At 40.1% G+C, this 21,811-nt stretch overlaps 1 protein-coding gene across 2 annotated transcripts in view; it reads right to left on the bottom strand.

Moving 5' to 3' along the window:
- Nucleotides 1-11,411: 11,411 nt before the first annotated feature.
- Nucleotides 11,412-21,811, bottom strand: part of dym (dymeclin) — a 78,669-nt gene continuing 68,269 nt past the window's right edge. For both annotated transcript variants that reach the window (XM_074618515.1, XM_074618516.1), the window contains exon 17: nucleotides 11,412-12,812. In XM_074618515.1, coding sequence (XP_074474616.1) covers nucleotides 12,663-12,812 — 150 coding nt within the window. In that variant the 3' untranslated portion in view covers nucleotides 11,412-12,662. The remainder of the gene's footprint in view (nucleotides 12,813-21,811) is intronic.

Here is a 21,811-nt window from a genome sequence, read left to right as displayed (position 1 = left end):
GCCCGGTCACGTGTGTGTCTAGACACCCTGTCGCTTAAAAGAAATGTGATTGTGTTGCGCAAACAACAGATCAAGTAGAGCCCACAGCGCACACACACACACACACACACACACACACACGCACACACAATAAAATAGGAGCAGGAAAGTGAACATTTTCCCAGAAGAAGAAGTTGACAAATTGAGAATATACGAGGAAGAGGTTGGGACACTGAAGCAGTTAGGAGGACACAAGTCATTTCTGTTAGACTTCTACATATTGTGGTAAAATAAGAAGGCCCCTCAACTTATTAAAGCTTCTTCTTCTTAAAGATTTGTAGCTTTTGGACATTTTAGTGCTTTATTATATTCATAGAGCCTATTAAAGAAGGCATGTATGCTGAAAGTGTGTATTAATGGAGCTGGAATCAATACAGTTTTAATATGGACGACAATACTCTGTATAATCTCATAATAAACATTTTATCAGCTATCAGGATAGTTTTATCTGTTTTTTAATGTGGGTTTTTCCCCCCTGATTTTCGCTTCTCAGGCATTTCTGGCGCCACCATTAAGCACTATAGCTGTCCAGGCAGTATAGTTGGAGCTTGTTCAGGTTTTAAGAATTTGGGGTCTTTTACTACAAACGAAGGGGGCCATGAGAGAGTGTGTGTGCCTGCGAGGCTCTACTTAGGGCTTAATAACACAGCTCCGGATGGTGATTCGCTGCTGCCGCCCTCTGGACGGTGATTCCTTCAGATGGGACAAACACAAGAGTCCTTTGAGTTTTTTGTCTGTGAGAACAATCAACACAAACAGTTTCCACCCTTCTTTATTTATCCAGTGAAACGGTCCATCAGCTGAGAGGATCAGTTTCCCCCCATCATGATCAGACAGCAGATCTGTAACAGGACACTTTATTTACTGTCTTTATCACATGAATCCATATTTATTATGACAGGCGCCGTGGTTTGATTTGATCAATTGATGGTGTTATGTGAAGTGTGAGAGACAAAGACATACACTAACAAACAGTGTGGCAGTTTAGTTTTTATATGCTTGCATAAAACTATAAAACAAATGGCTATGGTTTGACAAATGACTACACTAGAGCTGCAACAATTAATCGATTAGTTGTCAACTATTAAATTAATCGTCAAATATTTTGATAATCAATTAATCGATTTGAGTTTGTTTTTGGCTACATTTTGTTTAATTACTTTTTTATTTTTACTCATTATCATTCTTTGTCATGTATTATGATAAATGTATTTTTGTATGTGTGTATATGTATTTATGTGTAAATATATGTGTATGTATATGTATGTGTGTATGTGTATATGAAACTATTTTTCTGTCGGTAAGGCAATACACTCTTCTGTGAACTATAAAATGTGTAATATATGAGAGATTGTTTATTACAATTGTATAATTATAATTCTTATACTTTGTATGACCTCTCATGTGGAGATTTGTGTTTTACAAGTTTTAGTTGTTAAAAGCACAATAAAAACAGTGTTGAAAAAAAAGAAGAAGAAAAAATATTTTATTGATCCTCAGGAGGAAATTGTGACTTTACCGTTGCTCTTAGCCTATATATATATATAATCATAAAGTAATGTAAGAAAATAGAAATAAAGCAGTAAGTAACATGTAGATTACGTAGGCTAAATAATGCAACACTATGCTATAATACAATATATTAAGAGAAATATAAGTAAATAATACAAATGAGAAATAAGGGATTATGTACAAATATGTGCATTAAATGCATACAATATATAACAGTACAAATAAGTAAATAAAAAAATGCTGAGAAGTGGGATAAGTGTGTTAAATATAAATGCAATTATAGTATAAATACGAATTGTACAGTTGAGTTAGGCCTACACTTATTAACAATGATGATACTGAATTGTATGAACCACAAACACACCAGACTCCGTTGAGATAATCTCATTTAAAACACCAGATGAGACCTCCAACATCTCAGACATTATTACTTCACACTGAGCTGCATTAGCATGAATGCCTCTTTTTTCTGAGGTGCATGCGTGCGTGTGTCTCCTCGTAGCCTAATTGTGTTCCCTAGACAGACAGACAGACAGACAGTAGTCCGGGAAGCAGTATGTTAATGTGTCACTGAGTCGCTGCAGGGCAGGGGGGAGGGGGGGATCATAATGATGAGATGAGATGTGTGTGTGTGTGGGTGTGTGCGTGTGTGTGGGTGTGAGTGTGTGTATGCGTGTGTATGCGTGTGTGTGTGTCTGTGTCATTGTCCCATGCAGGATCCCCCACTGGCGCCGCGTAAAGAGCGCAACAGCAAAGCGCAAACGGTTCAGAGGACTGCGCCACTTCTTTAAGGCAGTCTGGAAGCAATCAGTCAGTCAGGGGAAAAGGTCTGTCACAGGGTTTGTGGAAGTGGCTGCTGCAGACACACATTGTCCCCTCCCCTCTCTTTCTCTCTCTTTCTCTCTACATCTCCCTGCCCTTCCTTTTGTGTGTGTGTGTGTGTGTGTGACTGTTCTCCAGACTCCAGGAAGTAGCCAATTTTATCTAACCGTTCTCCATTTCAGTCTGGCTGGAAGAGTCTGTCTGCTTTCTGGCCTGAATAAAAAAAAAGGTGCAGGACGGAGTTTTATTTAACATGTTTTAGCCACAACACTTTACTTATTTCAAACCCTAATCTAGTTTCTTAAACGATGGGTCCCTTTGGGTTTAGGGCTGGGCAATAATTCAATATGATAATTTATCATCTTTCAATGGAATCATGATGAAAGCATATATCGAGATATCATGATGCACAATTACGTTGTCTAAATTGATAATAAACACATACTAACTCAAATTTCCGATCAAGCTCAAAATCAACACAAAATGAAAGTTCCTCATAGTAACTGTGACTATATACAATGTAATGTGTCTGTGTGATACCAATGTAATGTGACTTACATAAGTAACTTTGAACAGACAAAGTGTATCTAAGCATAACCCCGGTATAACCCAACAGGAAATAGGAAAGGGGAAAGTTGACCGAGGTTCGGCCGGGTTCCAAGCTTGCTCAACTGCTATTGGAGCACAGAGCGAAAAGGGGCAGGATTTAGGATCGGTCAATTTGAACTGTAATATTAATGAAACTTCTAATTGTGCACAATAATAAAACCATGATGCAGGATGACAGAAGTGTTGTTCTGTGCAGAGCCGTTCTCCCCTACTAATAATTTACAACAGTCCCTTAAAGCCGGACCATATCATGTCACACTGTTTATATCACAATATCTTTAATATCTCTAGTTGTAGTAGGACATTATGGGCAATGTTGCAAATCAATGAGCAGCACTTCTTCATGGATTAATGGTTTAATAGGCTTTTTATATGATTTCTGCATCAATTTGATGAAGTACCTTGACTTAAATTGGCATTCCTGTCTAATTGTAATATGTGTTACTGGGATTTTTTCCCCATTAAATAAATAATCTCACAAGGTTTGATATGTGAGATGATCAACTTTCTATGAATTTGATTATTTTGAGTGAAAAATTTAATTTTGGGCTCCTGCATAAAATGTTGAATGGTCCCAGCTATAGTGTACCATGAAGCCCACCGAGCTGACTCAGAAGAGGGTAGTAAAACAGCCTTATAGCGGCAGAAGGATGATTAATATTCGAGATAGCAGTCCTGGCCTTTACTATAATTTATTGACACAGTCACTGCCTCCAGACAAGGGGTCATGCATATGCAATTAAAGGGGCTTATTCTGTCTGAACCACAGTGCTCAGAATAGGCTAAAGATGGCACACAAAGAGCTCGTCATGGCTAAGATAAGAACAATAAAAATAAGTTTAATTAAAAAGATAGAGGAGATTGTTTTGTTTTTTTCACCACTTGCACATCTGATATCATGTCAGGAAAGCGCAAAAACACCTACATTGGCAAATGTCACTGCATAATTAAAATATAAAAAAGCCAGAAGCTGAATGTGTTTAATTTTTATTGTGTTGAAAAAAGTCTACCGATGTCTCAGCGGTGGTTCCATCATAATGAAAGAGAAAGGGGATGGTGTGATGTCCAAGAACCCAGAATTACAATATTAGTTGTACATTTACACTCTTTTTAGCTGACCTTTCAGTGAATGGTTAGAGATCAAAGGTCAAGTCACATTTTTCTCTGCTCTATCTGTTTAATAGGAAGTTAATGAGTTTTATTTCTAAGTCAGAAAATGTCATCTTATTGAACAGTTTCCCCCTGAAATAATGAGCTGCCTCTAACAAAAAAGCTCATCTCCGGAGTCCACAAAGTGAAACATTACGTTGTCAAGTGAACAGAAAACATTGGTCAATGATATTACACCTCAGGGTGCAGGCAGAGATAGATAGCTACAAATCACAGACATTATCTCAACAGCAGGGGAGGGTGTCAAAAGAAAAGCAGAAGGGTAAAAAGATTTCTTTCATCATCGATTAATCGTTTGGTCTATAAAGTGTCAGAAAATAGCCTAAGGGGATGTCATCAAATTCCTTTTTTTTGTGAGATGAACACTCCAAGACCCCAATATGTTATTTTTATTATCACACAAGACAATAAAAGAAGAAAATCTTCGCAATTGAGAAGCTGGAAATAAGGAATGTTTGGTTACTTTTTCTGGTCATCGGCTAATCGTTTTTTGAGATGATTGTTTCAGCTTTTAACCCCTCATTGTTTGAATGTTCCTGTTTAAATCAATCTAAAATAAAAACCATAATAGCCAGAACATTCACTCTTTTTGCAGCAGAAAGCTAAGGCTTCTGTCATCTCATCACGTTGTACGCTCACGATGACGTCATTACTATTATCAACAAAACTATCAAAATGCTTTGGCACCAGATCTGCTCATAAAAATGATCATATATCAAAAACAATTTTTTTTTTTTAATATTTGTTCACATTTCTACTTTTAGAACATTTTTGGATCAATATGTTTTGTGTGTTTATTTAATAACATTTTATGAAAAAGCATGTCAGATTTTTTTGTATTTTTTGTATTTATGCCACAATTTCAGTACTTTTATCAAATATTATTAGGGCTGTCAAAGTTAACGCAAATTTGTTTTAACGCCACTAATTTCTTTAACGCATTAACAAAACTTGCGATTTTTAACTTTTAGTGGGCTCAGAGTGAAGATACTGGCATCATATGAAACTAGAAAACCTAAAGAATCCATTGGTACCAACCATGTCATCACAAAGGAGGTTAAATAATGCTCCAAACTGGCGCAAAATTTTGGCGAGGAAAAACTGCCATGGCCATTTTCAAAGGGGTCCCTTGACCTCTGACCTCAAGATATGTGAATGTAAATGGGTTCTATGGGTACCCACGAGTCTCCCCTTTACAGACATGCCCACTTTATGATAATCACATGCAGTTTGGGGCAAGTTATAGTCAAGTCAGCACACTGACACACTGACAGCTGTTGTTGCCTGTTGGGCTGCAGTTTGCCTTGTTATGATTTGAGCATATTTTTTATGTTAAATGCAGTACCTGTGAGGGCTTCTGGATAATATCTGTCATTGTTTTGTGTTGTTAATTGATTTCCAATAATAAATATATACATACATTTGCATAAAGCAGCATATTTCCCCACTCCCATGTTGATAAGAGTATTAAATACGTGACTAATCTCCCTTTAAGGTACATTTTGAACAGATAAAAAATGTGCGATTAATTTGTGATTAATCGTGATTAACTATGGACAATCATGCAATTCAATATTTGAATCGATTGACAATTATTATTGTTTATTGACTGACATAACCTTGTAGCTTAGGTTGTACAGATTTTAGAGATATGAAGCATTTGAAGATACTTCAAGAAATGACATCACAATAAGCAAAAATACCAATGTAGGCACTGAAGGACCATTTCTATTGCAGAGTTCAAAGGGTTAAACAAAACAGCAGTAACATGTAGCATGAAAATTAAATATATTGTAGTACCCCTATAATATAAAAACCTGGAGGAAAATAAAACATATTTAGATTATAGCAGATATTGCAATTGAAAGATTTTGATTAGTCTTTTAGATTCTTTCAGTATAATTTTTTATTTATCAGTTTTGATCATTTCAAAATGTATTGTATTTAAAAAACTAACTAAACCGAATAAGTCAATAATAAAATAATAAACACATATAAACCTTCCAGTTCAAAACTTCCGTTTCATACAACAACAGCTCAGTTAGGTGAGAGATGGAAACTGGAACAGAAACACATCGCCGCCTGCAGACAGCAGTCAATCAATAGAAAGAAACACCGTAATACAATATTAATCACTTTCAATCGATCCAAACTTTTCAAATGGATCAAACTCAGACTGATGCATTGTGATGCATCAATGCTTTTTTTACACCCCTACATACCCTATCATACATTTATGTACTTGTTAAAAATTAATATGTAGCAAACCATCGCAAGCAATTATAAAGTGCATTGAAGTGGCTGGCTAAGAGAGACATGAGTATAAGCTTTGCTGCTATACACTAAAATGTATTTTATTCATGTCTCCTTCTCTGCAAGAACATTTCTTTACCTCTTGTTTGTATATGTGGTTTTCTCTAATTTGACGGGGTTTGTTAAAACATCTTTTCAATGTGGGATTCATGTCTATGTCTAACTTTTTACCCAGTGAAGGACTCGGTATAGAACAGGTCATTTTACATTCAATTACTTTAGTCTGTTTTTTTGTTCAGGGATTCAATTTGTGACATTTTATGAAAGTAGCTGGAGGCCTCAGTGACCCAGTTCTCTTTATAGGCCATTAATGTGAAACAATTTTGAAAAGATCTGCATACGTGTCTACATATAAGAATGCCGAGGCCAAACGGATGGAATGAGATATCTCAGACTGAATGTTGAGATTGATTTTAAATGTGGTCTGGATGTTCATGGATTCCATTAAGAATGATATCTGTGTATTTGGTCACCTCTTAAATATTCCCCAGGCTTCACCATCATGCCAAAATATCTACTTGTACACAAGAAACATCAAAATGTACTTGGTAGATTGCCATGAAATGTAACAAGCACATTCATGCTCCCCAGGGGATGAACCTTTTCCATTTTTGATATCCCTCTTTATCTCCCTCTGGCAAAAATGTCAACTTTGTAAAAATGACACAGTAGGCTATAGCCCCATTACTGTTTAAGCTTTACAAATAAAAACAGTTTTTTTAACATGTTGTTGGTTCAGTTTTTGGGAATAGGCTACTTGTGGGGCTTTTGTATTTTCACCATGTTACATTCAGGGTTTTAAACCTTTGAGCTAGATGCTAACATCAGCATGCTAACATGCTCACAATGACAATGTTAACATGCTCATATGTAACAGGTAGAATGTTAACCATGTTCTCCAGCTTAGCTTAGTCTCAAAGTCAATGTTTTTTTTGAATGGGTTTTTAGTTCGATGCCAGAAATAAGTTCTGTGGTTAACACAAGTGTAATAGATTTTAACGTTTTGTTCTACAACATGTTTTTCAAGAAATATCCCACTTGTGAAATTTGAAGCTTTTACGTGTCTTAAAAAAGGCGGTTGCGAACAAGTGGCTAAATGAGACTACCAAACATCATCACGCCGAACACTAGTCCGCCTTCAGCTTAGTGGGGGTGACGTTAAAGTCACGCAACCATGGTGTAGTTTGTTTATAGCCTAACGTTAGCTTTTTACTTCGGGCAATTGAATTTATGCTTCAAAAACCATAAAAGTGGTGTTCATTCGTGATTCGTGAAAAGTATCACAAACGTTTGTTTGCCAAAGAGCTTATTTTTCTGCAGTAATCCAAAATCCAATGCAAAAATCCCATTGGCTTTTTTTTGAGGGAACCAGGCAATGCTAACTTCCTGGTTGGCCTGCAAAAATACACCATCCCAGCAGCCCACTATAGTTTGACGGATAGCCTATTGGACAAATATAATTTTATGTTAGCACTAGATTGAAAGTTAGAGGGTCACCAAATTACAGCTCATCCTAATGGAAACATGAATGTTGATCCAATAGTTGTTGGGATATCTCACTCAAAACCACAAATGTCAACCTAATGATGGCGCTAAGAAAAGCATAGGATATCTCTTCTGGGAACCATGAATGTCCGTACAAAAAATAGTTTCATAGTTAATAATGCCAATCCATCCAGTAGATGATGATTTCACAAGATAAGTGAAAACTCTGACCTGCTGGTGGTGCTACATGTAAAGTCAGGGGGTCACCAAAGTCAGTAGGATTCATGCTCTGTGGACAATGAACAAAATTTAATGGCAAGCTATCCAATAGTTGTTGAGATATTTCAGTTAGTCACTTTAAGCAGCTTCACGGAAAAAGGTCAACGACTGGTGACATAAAGTATTTGAGCAAAGTAACTCAACAACTAAAAAATAGAAAATAGTGTAAAATATAAAAATGAGAACAGCTTCAGTAAAAGTATGTGACTGTTTATTGTTCACTTTCTGTAACCTGTGACTACTAAACTTAGGTTCTTAGATATCTTACAGACATCAAGAGCACAATACAGCCTGTCTGTCTCTTCTTTCTATCTATTTTCCATTGAAGGCCCAGCCCATTGAAACTCTGTTTTCATTCCACTGAAGATTTGTAGGAAGGAATGACGTTATCTGTGTTTATTTTTATATTTCTATCTAACTCTCGGTGCTGTTCTCATGCTTTGAACGAGCTTCCCCCTTGCTGTGACCTAATCCTAAAACCATTGAGCCTAACGACCTTCCATCGTTACCATGGTAATCTGTCATATTAATGAGCTCCGTGTCACTAGGGGCTACCAGTACTTAGTACAGAGCCACTTCAGCAAACTGGTCTCCAGTGCCCTACTTTTTACATCACTCAATAGACGCTGATCTGGGTGTGACCTCTGCATCTGGACCCACGCTGCAACACAACCTCACCTAGACCTTGAGGAAAATGTACCAGCCTGTAAAAAAAAACATGAACTACCCATCCCAGAATCCCCTGCCCCATCCATCTTCCTGCTGTCACCTGAAACGGGAGCCCATGGTAAGGTGACCCCCACACCATGATGGAACAAGGAGGGCCATGTCACTTTGTGAAAACCTCCCCTCAACCATCTGGCACTGCGATAATAGAGCTGGAAGCAGGTGAGCGTCGGTGCAGAGAGTCTGGATAATTTGTCCTCGAGCGCGCTGCCTCACTGTAACCTACCGACGACCCCGCGTTGAAAATGGGCCATTCTTTGCATCAAATTGCATCCATTATATTGTCCTTGAGAATGAGAGAATTTCAGGCATGAAAATCAATACAATAGAGACGAAAGGCATGAAATTCTCTCGGGAAGTGGGAGCTCCGGCGACACAGTGGGTGCCATTGTGCCATCAACTTTTCCCCCCCAAATTGGTTTCATGCCTCTGTTTCTGCTGCCTCTGCAGCTATGACCACAACAGGCAACAATGAGACATGAGAGACACAAGCAACGCCAACGTTTATCGATATTCTGTGACGCAGATAGAAACAGAATATGATTTTTCTTTTGTGTTGTTTGCTGTGCAGAAGTAAGAAAGCAATGAAGCTGAAATGTGCCAAGGATGAAGTCTGGTTACTCTACCTGAGTCAGTCAACATGTCAATATCTTCCAGATGACTTCAACATTAAACAGAACGAAGCTGTCTACAGTAGTGTGTAACCAGTACGTGTTATCAGTAAGATCAGTGTGAGAAATAAGCTTTATAAGCTTTAGTAACTTTAAGGATTGGACCAGCTTCAGAAGAATTTAGGATCGTCGGGAGCCAAGAGGCCCCGACTCTCCAAGTCGACAGTCTGGGGACGTCGGTGTGCGTCTGTCGGCCTAGGGTTGAAGTCTGGAGATTGACTTGGCCAGTCTAAAACCTTCCACTTCTTTCCCCTGATGAACTCCTTGGTTGTTTTGGCAGTGTCTTTTGGGTTGTCTCCCTAACAGTTTGGTTGCATCTCTCTTTAAATTGGCAGACAAAATGTTTCTGTAGACTTCTGAGTTCATTTTGCTGCTGCCATCATGTGTTACATCATCAGTGAAGATCAATGAGCCCGTCCCAGAAGAAGCCATGCAAGCCCAAGCCATGACATTACCTCCACCGTGTTTCACAGATGAGCTTGTGTGTTTGGGATCATGAGCAGATCCTTTCTTTCTCCACAAGTTAGCCTTTCCATCACTTTGGTAAAGGTTCATCTTTGTCTCATCAGTCCATAAAACTTTGTCCCACAACTTCTGAGCCTCTGTCTCTGTACTTTTTTGCATCTTCTGGTGTAGCCTCTGTACTTTTGTTCCCGAAGTCTTCTGCGAACGGTGGATTGTTATACCTTCACTCTTGCCCTCTGGAGGTTGTTGGTGATGTCACTGAAAGTTGTTTTAGGGTTTTTCTTTACAGCTCTCACAATGTTTCTGTCATCAACTGCTGATGTTTTCCTTGGTCTACCAGTTCGACGTCTGTTGCTCAGTACACCAGTGGTTTCTTTCTTCTTCAGGACATTCCAAATGGTTGTACTGGCTATGGCCAATGTTTGTGCAATGGCTCCGATTGATTTTCCATTTCCTCTCAGCTTCAAAATTGCTGGCTTTTCTCCCATAAACTATAAATGCAGTCTGCACAGGCAAAACCCAAAGCTGAAACTGAGAGTAGACATTGTTTGAATAATCAATGTAATAGAAAAAAATGGGTGGGTTCAAACAAACGATGCTATCTTCTAAGTTGTGTAACAGATCTAGATGTAAAGACCGGTAAATAGAAGCTGAAATCCTGATCTCTTGTCTGATATTCATCTTTTGATGTCAAACCCAAATGTTTTCAGTGTACAGCAAAAATAAAGGAATTGGCCTCGCTGTTCCAATAGTTTGAGGGGTCTGTATCTTACGAAAAGCTATTCCTAATTTTTTGTGCATTTCTGTACAAATGTCTAACAACACGTGTCAGTTTCCGCTCATGACACGCATAATGTATTTTCAATATAAACTTCTGTCTTAACAGAAAACAACTTGTTTAGGCAACAAAACTACTTAGTTAGGTTTAGGAAAAGATCGTGGTTTGGGTTAAAGCAACTCCTAAAGTGGCGTAGTAGGTTGTGAGCCTGGTAGATGGCTCAGGGCGTTTGACCTTTTCTCTATCCAGAAGCAGTCATCGATGGAGGGAGGAGAGAGGAGATGGAGGAGGAGCCCACTCGGTAGGGAGGCAGCATGTCCCGTGTCTGGACTGTTGAGTAGGTTTTTTTTTTTGCTTTTTTTTTTTTTTAAAACAAATGAAATAAAATAAAATATGAATAAAACAGAATAAAATAAAACTGGATAAAATAGAAGTGGCGTAACCAAAGTACTGAAGTTATGTGACAACAAACAGCGGTCTCCTGGGTGATCACCCGTCCACACCGACCTTTTGACTTTGCTGAATAACCATGTGACACTTGCTTTGATTTCATATTTTTATTTAAACTCCTATTTCCAAAGTAATATTCGCCACAAAATGACAGCTGTTGTCATATTATAATGTAATAATATAAAGCCAGTTTCCCACCTTGGAAGAATCAAAGTATAGTACCACCGTTTGTCTTTCAGAAGAAGTAGTCATTTCAGTACTACCACCATTTACATTTTGGGGGGGGGCTGAATGTGTAAAAAAAACAATATACATGAAAATAAATAATTTAATACAAAGTCTCGAGTTAAACATGCAAATAAAGTGACAAATCAAAGAGACAAGTGTAATTATGCACAATAGGACAAGGAGGTTTAATGCCTTGTCCTAGTTGATGCACTTAAAGACTGGGTAAAGTCAAATAAACGGGCTGGAAGCAACAATGAAATCACATGAATAAGAGCGATGTAGGGCGCTAATACTACCCAGGGACTTAAATGAAGCATTAATTATACCGTAATTCAATGTGGGTTATTGGAGGTGGCCACCAAGCAACTGTGGTGGACTCAAATCTGAAAACCATGCATGTTACAACAAAACAGAGGACTTTCTGTTGGAGATCACTCTCTCTCTTTCTCTGACCTTTTTTTTTTATTTCACAAACACAAATCTTTTATACAAACCCATTGTATCCACAGAACAATGTTGGTCAAAATAAAACGCTAATTATGAGATACTTAAAACTCAATATCATATAAGTTATTCCTAAATGTATGTTTTCCAAGTCTTTGAATATGGAGTTGGTATTATTTCTTAGCATTCGGTGCAGCGGTAGATGAACCAGAGCGGTGTAACACTTACACGTGTTTCAATTGACCTTTTCTTTGTAAGCAAGAAAAAAACAAAACAACATAGGATTATCCATCGCCAGCGTCCTGAGCTCCTCACAATAACGGGACGTTTTACAGAACTCGGCATGTGATGTGGAACCAAGTGAAGTTGCTCAGGTGTCGAGTCGGTGCTCCCTACAGGACTGAGTGTACGTGAGCGAGCGCTACTGTGTGAACTGTTAACCAGCACGGATGAAGCTTCACGGTGTCAAAGCAGAGGAACTATTATCATATAAGGAAAGAAAAGAGGTTGTGCTGCATAAAAAGAAAGTCTGTACAAGGTCGAGGCACTTTCAAAGCAGCGTGCACATAGCGTACCCACCCAAACACACACACACACGCGCACACACACACACACACCGTCAGTCTTGAACGGGGATGAAGACACACGTAGGTCCGCTGCAGCAGGTTGTTTCAGCCAGAGTCCATGCTGAACAGCTCGATGCCGTGCGGGCTCCAGTGGAGGCCGACTCCAGAGTTGAAGACCAGGGACCAGACGTAGGGGATGAAGAAGTCCTCCGGCTGGTCCTCCTCCACGTACTTAAACTTGAGCTCCGGAAACTTCTATTCACACAAAAAGAGGAGCAAGAGATGGAAAAGAAAATTGGTAGGATTCACAAGCGAGTAATGTGGTAACATTGATGACATTTTATGAAGAAAATTTCTAAATGGGAATATACAAAATCTCTTCTGGAAACACCGGCTCCACTTTGAGAAAATGAACATGGTGACACTCATTTAATACTCGTAGTTACAATTGCCAACGGTAAAATTAACCCTCCCTAAGTCCCGCCCCTTTTCGCTCTGTGCTCCTGTAACAGCCAAGCAAGCTTAGAACCCGGCAGAACCTCGGTTCACTTTTCTCTATCCTGATACATTGTTCCAATCTTCACGGACACATTAAGCCTGGTTTATGGTCGCTGTAGTGAAGCCGGCCCGAGGTGCACATGCCAGAAAATTACGTCATTGCGGTTTTCGGAAGGTGCACGACGGTACCGCAAATTGTCGCGGCGCTTGGTCGAGCACCTCTGAATTTTTTTGTAACTACGTGCCCACTGCGGGCGTCTTTCATTTCAACATGGACGCCTTTGAGGGAAGACTGGCCGAGCAGGTTGGCCTGTACAGACATCTCTACGACTGTTCACTGAGAGACCACAGGGACAGTCACATGACATTAAATACTTGGAAAGAAATAGGCAACACACTGGAGAAAGAACAGGCTTTTTGCCGCAGGCTGTGAAAGAATAATGGAGATCGTTTTGTAAAAGCTAAAAAATAAAAAGGTCTCATGGAAAGAGTGGAGACCCGAGGGGAAGCACCGAGAGACGGAAAGTCATTTTGACTTGGAGGTAAGCGACAGGAATGACTACACTACACAAATGCAATGTTGGGCGGTATGTTGGAGTTTAGTATTTACTACTGTTGCCAGGTAGCCTACTTTCCTTTCCGGTACCCCTCGTTGACTTCTTGCTTATCCACAGAATATTTTGTTTGTATGCCTCCTGGCGTTTCGGAGCATATTGCAACGAACAACGTGCTGAGCATAAACGCCTCTGTGCGCGCTGGTGCGCCATCTATGGAGGCCCACGCCACGGGTTCTCCCCGTGCCTCCCTTCCCTCCAGCGGGCCCAGCAATACGGCCTGGCTCTCCAGCAGAGTGGTGTCAGTGTTGGCTCCCAGTGGGGACCGGAGGAGCAGCGAGGTGAAACTCTGCTCCTGGTCGGAGGAGGACCTGCTGCTGCTGCTGGGCGCAGAGCTCTCCACCTCTGGTGATGTTTCTGGTGAACCTGCATGATTTTGTTCATATTATCTCTGCTTCGTGCCGAAGTATGTTTTGTTTTTGTCAAGCCTGTCCGACCTAGCAACAGTAACGAAGGGGGGCGGGACTTCGGATCGGTGACTACAGTGCCTGTTGATGTTGCATTGTTGTGACAGAAGTTGAGCAGGATGTTGTTTTTATGTAATGTCTGCAGCGTCTCATTGAAATTAATGAGGGGGTTGTGCTATTCTCAGTCTGAGACGACAACACCAGCAAGACACTGCCTTCAACCAACATTGGATATTTATAAGGTGATGTGAAGAGCGCAGTGACATCTCTGCTGCTATACAGGTAGGTTAACCTGTTCAGGCCTCTCAGTAATCACTCTTCATCAGGTACAGTAGCTCGCTGCCTGGCAGATGTAATTCCATCTGTCTGTGAGGTGAAATTGCTTACAGCGGCCTGCGGGAGGACAGGTATCGCTCTGCGGTCCGACCGCCGACCTCTTAAAGCGACGGCTAATGTGCCAACGTCACCTCAAGACCCCGGCAGGCGACGGGATATCGACAGCTATAGTCCGACTGTCGCTCTGGGCTTGTTCAGAAACTACCCAGAGGTAAATGAGAAAATAGACCTGAATACACAACGAGGAAATACATAAAGAACTAACAAAAGGCGATCTAATAAACGGGAACCAAACATAGGGGGTGTAACTTTACAGAGCAGTCTGTCAGCCATCGTGACCTTATTGTTTAGACCCGTGGAGAAGTGCTGAGTAACCTGATTACTTGGTAATAGCCACTCAGCCCTTCAAGCTTCAGCTTGTCATGACACGGCCTGTTAATGGACAAAACACTCACTGAGCTGGACCGGGAGAGGTTATCAAGTTCATACTGGAGGGCCTCAGTGTTGATTATGTCCCCGCAGCTAATCCACCGGGACAAAAGAGACAACAAACATGTGGACTGTACTATCTTCTGCATACTTATTATGTTGTGTTAGAGCTGGGCGAAACGGAGAAAACTCAATGAATTGAATTTCCCTTCATGGATCAATAAACTATGTCTTCTTCTTCTTCAATGAGATGTTTGATAAATAATCATCAGTAATGTGGATATAATGACTAAGTGGGTAAAGGCTGGTAAGTTCAGAAAACGACATCACTTTACTGTAATGCAGCCTTTAAAACCAGGAATATAACTCTTGCCACATTACGATATTACAATATCCAAAATATAAGACAATATCTAGTCTCATATAACTACATTGATATATTGCCCAACCCTATGTTATATATATATGAATTTTACAGCTGAAACAATTGATCGATTAGGCAATTTGTCAATCAACTGGACATTAGTCTGCAACTACTTTGATAATCGATGAATCATTTTAATATTTTAAGCAAAAAGTTCCAGCCTCTAAAACTGGGAAGACTTAAAGCTGCAGTGGGTAGAAATTGGAAGAAAACGGTCACTATATCCTGACAGTAGTGCATGAGACAGGTAATCTGAAAAAAATCATGTGTCCTCTGTGTCCTCCGTGTCCTCCGGTGCTCCTAACGACATCTGCAGGATTTTACAGACCGGAGGAAAACCATCAGTCAGAGCTGATCTGGAGTCTGCCGTTCATCTGCCGTCTATGAGAGCCGGCTGTCAATCCCTCACAAACTCTGATCAAACGGTCAAACTAGGCAGCGCTGATCAAAAATGAATTAATATTCTGTTACTGTAATGTCTATTTCTCTCCTCAAATGTTTTCAGAATCATCTTGCAGTGTACGGTTTAGCTGTAAAATGAGAAAGTTTGTGACCCGGCAGCCATGTTGAGATCTGTTGAGGATATATCAAGCACCGCCCACCAGCCGGAGCAAAGCCAATAGGAACGCTCTCTCTCTGACATGACCTGTGATTGTCTTCCGTCACGGGCTAGATTTTCTAAAGCCTGAAAACAGAGCCATGAGGAGGTGCAGAAGTCTAGTTTTCTCTCAGAAAACTTATATAATATGCTGAAAGGTTATTATGGAATTTTTGCCAAAACATTCTGCCTACTGCAGGTTTAAGTGTTTTCTGTCTTCTATGATAATGAATTCAATATTTTTTGAACAAAACAAGCGATCTGAATAAGACTTGGGCTCTGGGGAACTGTGATATTTTATTTTCTGATATTTTATGGAACAAATGAATTGGTAAATTAATCGTTATGTCTATATAATGTATCAGAAGAACAGGGCTGCAACTAACGATTATTTTTATTGTCGATTAATCTGTAGATTATTTTCTCGATTAATCGATTAGTTGTTTGGTCTATAAAATGTCAGAGAATGGTGAAAAAATGTCTTGTTTTGTCCACAACTCAATGAAATTCAGTTTACTGTCATGGAGGAGGAAAGAAACCAGAAAACATTCACATTTAAGAAGCTGGAATCAGAGAATTTAGCATTTTCTTCTTAAAAAATGACTAAAACCAATTAATCAATTATTAAAATAGATGCCAATTAATTGACAACTAATTGATTAATCGTTGCAGCTCTAAATATAGTGAAAAATGCACACTATAATTTCCGACAGACAAAAGTTACTTCTTCAAAAATCCAAAATGTTCACTTTACAATGATGTAAAACAGAAAGAAGCAGAAAATCCTCACATTTGAGAAGAAAGAATTAAATAATGGTCGTCATTTTTGCTTGAAAAAATGACTAAAACGATAGATCGCCTAATCGTAAAAGTTCTATTTAACACAATCTCCTTTTATTAGCAGATGTAGCGCTCCTCTCTGAAGTGTCTACATAAAGAAATGTTTTTTCCTAGCCTACTTGAAGCCAACACAAACCCACTCAACAGCAGGTAGGCAGCAAAAGCAAGAACATCAATAATACAAGGGTACCTCATTATATCCTCCTGTCTACACACGCATGTATATGCACACACGCAGCCAGTAATCAGTCTGCGGTGAAAGACAGACGCTGAGGGCCTTTATGCGACGGCCCCAGTCCGCTCTATTGAGTCCTGGCTGGCTCCTATTCACAGCCACACTATCGGTATCATAATGACACAGACAGAGGGGCTACGGGGTCACAGGCCATATGCCAGGCTACTGAGGCCAGACCACACACACCACCGCCATTGTGATGGCGAGACACAATGCAGAAGCTGTATTATCTGGCTGGTATTTGTGTGTGTAGGTGACTGTCTCGTAGGCAAGCTTACCAACTCATCAAATGTTCATATGACACTGATGGTTGAGAGTTACTCAACCCAGGCTCACTTTTACTTGCTATAGCACACAGAGGATGTAATATAGCACAGCTTTTAATGTTAAGACGGAAACTATTTAGTTTTTCTTTAGCAGATCTGTTGACTCATACGCACAAACAAACTAAAACAGGACGTAGCTGATTAATGTCCTGCCATCATCATCATCATCTTGATAAATGAAACACAACTAGTTCTGCTAATTATGTTAAGATAATTAAACATTAATCAGCAAACACTGCTGTCCACAAACACACGTGTGGTATTAACATTTTTCCGCTCTTACAGCATCAAAAGTTTCTCTCATTAATTTGCAAATATATGGAAGCTATATGAAGAACATGCGGTGTAAGCAGCAACTGTCATGTTCTTAAGTGATTGTTTTCATATCTACAGACAGACATAAAGCCACTGAGGCAATATAACGTTGCACATTGCAGCTTTTCCATAGTAGCAGGACATTAAAAGAACAATATTTCCATTTATGTTCTTTCAACCCACGACTGGATTGCGACTGAATATGAGAAGCTCTTTATCATGACCTCTGAATGCAGCATTCACAGTTTACAGGAACGAGCGAAACAAATCAGAGCTCGACTATAAGCGCACAAATGGTCTTTTCTCAGCCACTATATTTGAATGCTTTGTGCCTTTGTGAATACATTTGCAATTGGCGTCAACAGTAAAAGCAGAGCGTTCCTCTCCGCTCCTGCATTATGTATTTTCTCTTAAAAACAAGTATGTTCTTCTCTCAGGCATCTCTGGTGTATTGTGTCATGGAAAGGTTATTGTTGAGGGATAAAGAAAGATTAAGAATCACAAGGTGCCCATGGAACACCAATGGTATTTTGCTAAGCTCAATAAAACTACTAGCGAAGGAACAAAATGCGCCTAAAACTGGACCATTGACGCAAAGAAAATCCAACTTAATTAAAGTCAAAATTTGCTTTCTTGCTGAGAGTTAGAGGAGAATTCATACCACTCTCTACCTTAAATATGAACAGCCAGCAGCCAGTTAGCTTAGCTTAGCATAAAGACTGGAGATGGGGGAAATCTGCTAGCCTGGCTCTGTCCAAAGGTAACAAAATCTGACTACCAGCACCTCCAAAGCTCACTTATTAACACGTTATATCTCCCAGCTAAGAAAAAGTACCGCACATGAACCGTTGTAAAACTATAAATTATTTATACACTTCGGTTTTCACAACCAGGCTAGCTGTTTCCTCGTGTTTCCAGTCTTTATGCTAAGCTAAGCTAACCGTCTCCACCTTGATATTAATGCTGCTTTCCATTTGAACTGGGAAGTCGGAATTTCTGAGTTCCCTGTCGGAAATTTCAACCGAAACGCACCCTGAAGTCGGATTTCGGACTCAGAAAGTGGGGCGAACCTCACCAACCCCAACCTCAAAAATCCAAGATGGCTGCTCCGGGTATCAGCTGTAAAACAGCTGCAGTAATAGCTAGCACTGCTGTCTTAATTATGTCTCATTAAGTCAGTCGTACACAGAGTATTGTTCTTTCTGTGGACATGTTGCTACGGTGTTTGTATGTGTAAAATACCGGTGTAATGCATTGTTATCAACTAGTATTACTAGCAATGGCAAACCTGTGTACGGCAAACCCAATTAAGTTTTCCGACTTGTTGTACTGGAACGCGGCCAACTCGGGTGTGACGTCATTCCCACCTCTGACTTTTGATTTCCGAGGTAAATCGAACGCAGCATTACACCTCTTCCTAAAATGCAGCGACCGAGCAAACTCTGGCGAATGGAGCGCAAAAAATTGTCCAAATATACTACGAGCGATATCATTCTCTATTACATCGAGAGAGTGGTATTGATTAACTGTCAAGCGACTTTGACCAGTGAAAATAGGCTAGAGGTGCGTGAAACTTTGCATAAATAGAGCCGGGGCGAGCGATTTTTCAAATAAGCAACAAGTCGCTTTGCCTGTTCGCTGACGCATGTAGCAGGTTAGGATATCTTCATTGGGAAAACTGAAACAATCTGATGTTCGCTTGTTCGCATCACGTCCAGTTAAGGCCGGCCCACACTAAAAGATTTTTCAACCTTTTACAAGATTTGTTTTGTTCTTTTAGTGTGTAGAGAGCAACGATTTTGCCAAAACAGCACACCTCACTAACAGATTAATTCATGAACAAGAGTCTCCACTAAAAAAAAAAAAACGGAAATCTCGCGGGATCACTCGTGATCAAACGTGACTTTAGTGTAAACAAACACTATCGGGCCCAAAATCGTCTTGTTTCTCATTTAGTGTGTACCACGCATTAGAAAGAGGTGTTAGCATACAGATATGAGAGGTGTATTGATCCTCCCACTAACTCTAACCAAAAAAAGCAAATAAGCATATTTCCCAAAATGTCAAACTATTCCTTTAATGATACAAGCTGCCGGTGTGGTGCCACATCAGTAAAGCAGGCAGTACACAATCTCACAAGCTGCCAAGAGACTGAGAATAATCACAATGGCAAACATTTTTCCTCCTACTTCTACTGTATATGGGACAGAAGCACCAAGGGATTTAGTGCAACGGGAAGTCTCGGATATCACTACATGCCTCAGAGCAAAATATCTGAGCATCTATGGGACCATCCTTTAGATTATCTCTGTCCCTTATCCTGTCTATACTGAGGCTTCCTCTCTGTTCATATCTCCTCTGGCTCTCTATTGCCTTCCCTCCCTTCTCCTCCCGTCCTCCTCTGTTTTGTTCTCAGTCTGGCAGCTGTCTGGGCCCACTTGGCCCAGGCTCATATCAGTTAGTTATGGGTCCTGGCGGGTCAGGCCCTCGCCCCTGAACACAGACTGACTGGCTGGCCTCGTATCTCCACTCAGGACTCGGTGTTCCCTTCCCGCCTCTGCAGGCTGCTGTGCTGTCAGAGCTCGGTCAGACAGAGAAGAATGCGGCTAGGGAGCAAATATGAACTCACACAAACACACACACACGTAGATGCAGGTACGTACACCGGCATTGAAAGGTTCTATTTCAAAATGAAAAACATTAACAGTAGTGATTTCAGGCCGTGTTTTACATAGTGGTGATAAAAAAAAAAACATTCTAATATTTTCAAATAGATTTGTTCAAAGTCCACTCTCCTAATTTTCTGTGCACACTTGCAGTTTTATATTGAAGTGGTCACTGAAATATTTACACCGCCAATTAAATGTAGTGGTGTTTATAAATCAACAGGTTGAAGCTTCTCAAATGTGAAGATATGTTGCTTTGTAAATTGAGTTGCTAACAGTCGGTCCGCCACTTTGGTCCAGACTGAAATATCTCAACAACTATTGGATGGATCACCATCACATTTTTTTCAGACATTCATGGTCCTCAGAGGATGAATCCATAGGACTGTATATAAGAAGTGGACATAGTCATCGTGACGTCGCCCACTGGTTTTGTAGACTGCTGTATTGAAGCCTCAAATTCTGCATTTTGTCTGTCGCCATCTTGGTTATTTGCAACCAGAAGAGATACAAGAGGGTGGAGCTAAGTCCACCCGAACGCTGAATAAGACATTTTTAGGCGACCAAAATATTACAATTAACTTTTGTCAATCACAATCACAAGGTAGCAGCCTTTACTGAGCTGCTAGCTTGGTTGTAGAGTTTTAGCTTTTTATATTTTATAGACAAAGTGATTAATTGGTTTTGAATTAAAATAGTTGCAGCCCTAAGTTGTATAGATTTAGTTATTTTATGTTAATTTATTAAATGCCAACAACTCACAATCTGAACTCATGCTCAAGTACTTTCTTTCCACTACATGGTTACAATAATCTTAAAATAATTCTACAGTAGCTCTGTTACTATTGCAGAAAGCCTTGTTCACCCCTAAATCTGAGTTGTTAGATGTTTGTTAAACCTGGTACCGAAGCTCCGTTATGAAGACAGGTTTTCGGAAGTTACTCCATCGTTCTGAGAGAGACTTTAGAGTGAGAAAAAGCATATACCCTGTGTTGTCAATGTGTGGGAAAGTAGTGCTGACCAGCCATCAGATCTACAAAGGCCCAGGTAGCGAGTAACAGCTGGTAAACCCCCCTCCAGCCCCTCCACCCCGTCCTGAGGAGCCAGAGAGTCTGTAGGCTATCACTGCTTAATAAGGCAGATTTCAGTTGGTCGGGCTAAACAACACATTCCACAGGCACTGCCCATGAGAGCCGCTCAGCCTCACACACCCTGAAACAACACGCACACACACATACACAAAGACTGAGAGGGAGATGGCTGAGTGACGAGGTGCTGAGGGGTCGTCCCTGGGGTATTAACCACCTTCTTTGAACCTTTTTTTCAGTTGGGACCTAATTTACATGTCTGGGTCTTTGTGTAAATGCTTTAAAAACCTTTAAATACACAGCCTTTGTGCTGTAGATGTGTGTCTACATTGTTCCCCCTCACCTAAAACAACATGGTTAGTAAAATCTATACAATTATTTACTTTACAACTGTCAGCTCCTCCTAATAACGGGATTTCAAGGCAACAAATTGAAGTTGTGTCCACACTAAGGTGGATAAACGTGTTGTTCGTATGTG

The sequence above is a fragment of the Sebastes fasciatus genome, chromosome 19 (genome assembly GCF_043250625.1).
Source record: "Sebastes fasciatus isolate fSebFas1 chromosome 19, fSebFas1.pri, whole genome shotgun sequence".
NCBI lineage: Eukaryota > Metazoa > Chordata > Actinopteri > Perciformes > Sebastidae > Sebastes > Sebastes fasciatus.
Note: the sequence above shows the minus strand (reverse complement) of the source record. Positions and strands in the feature narration are given on the sequence as shown.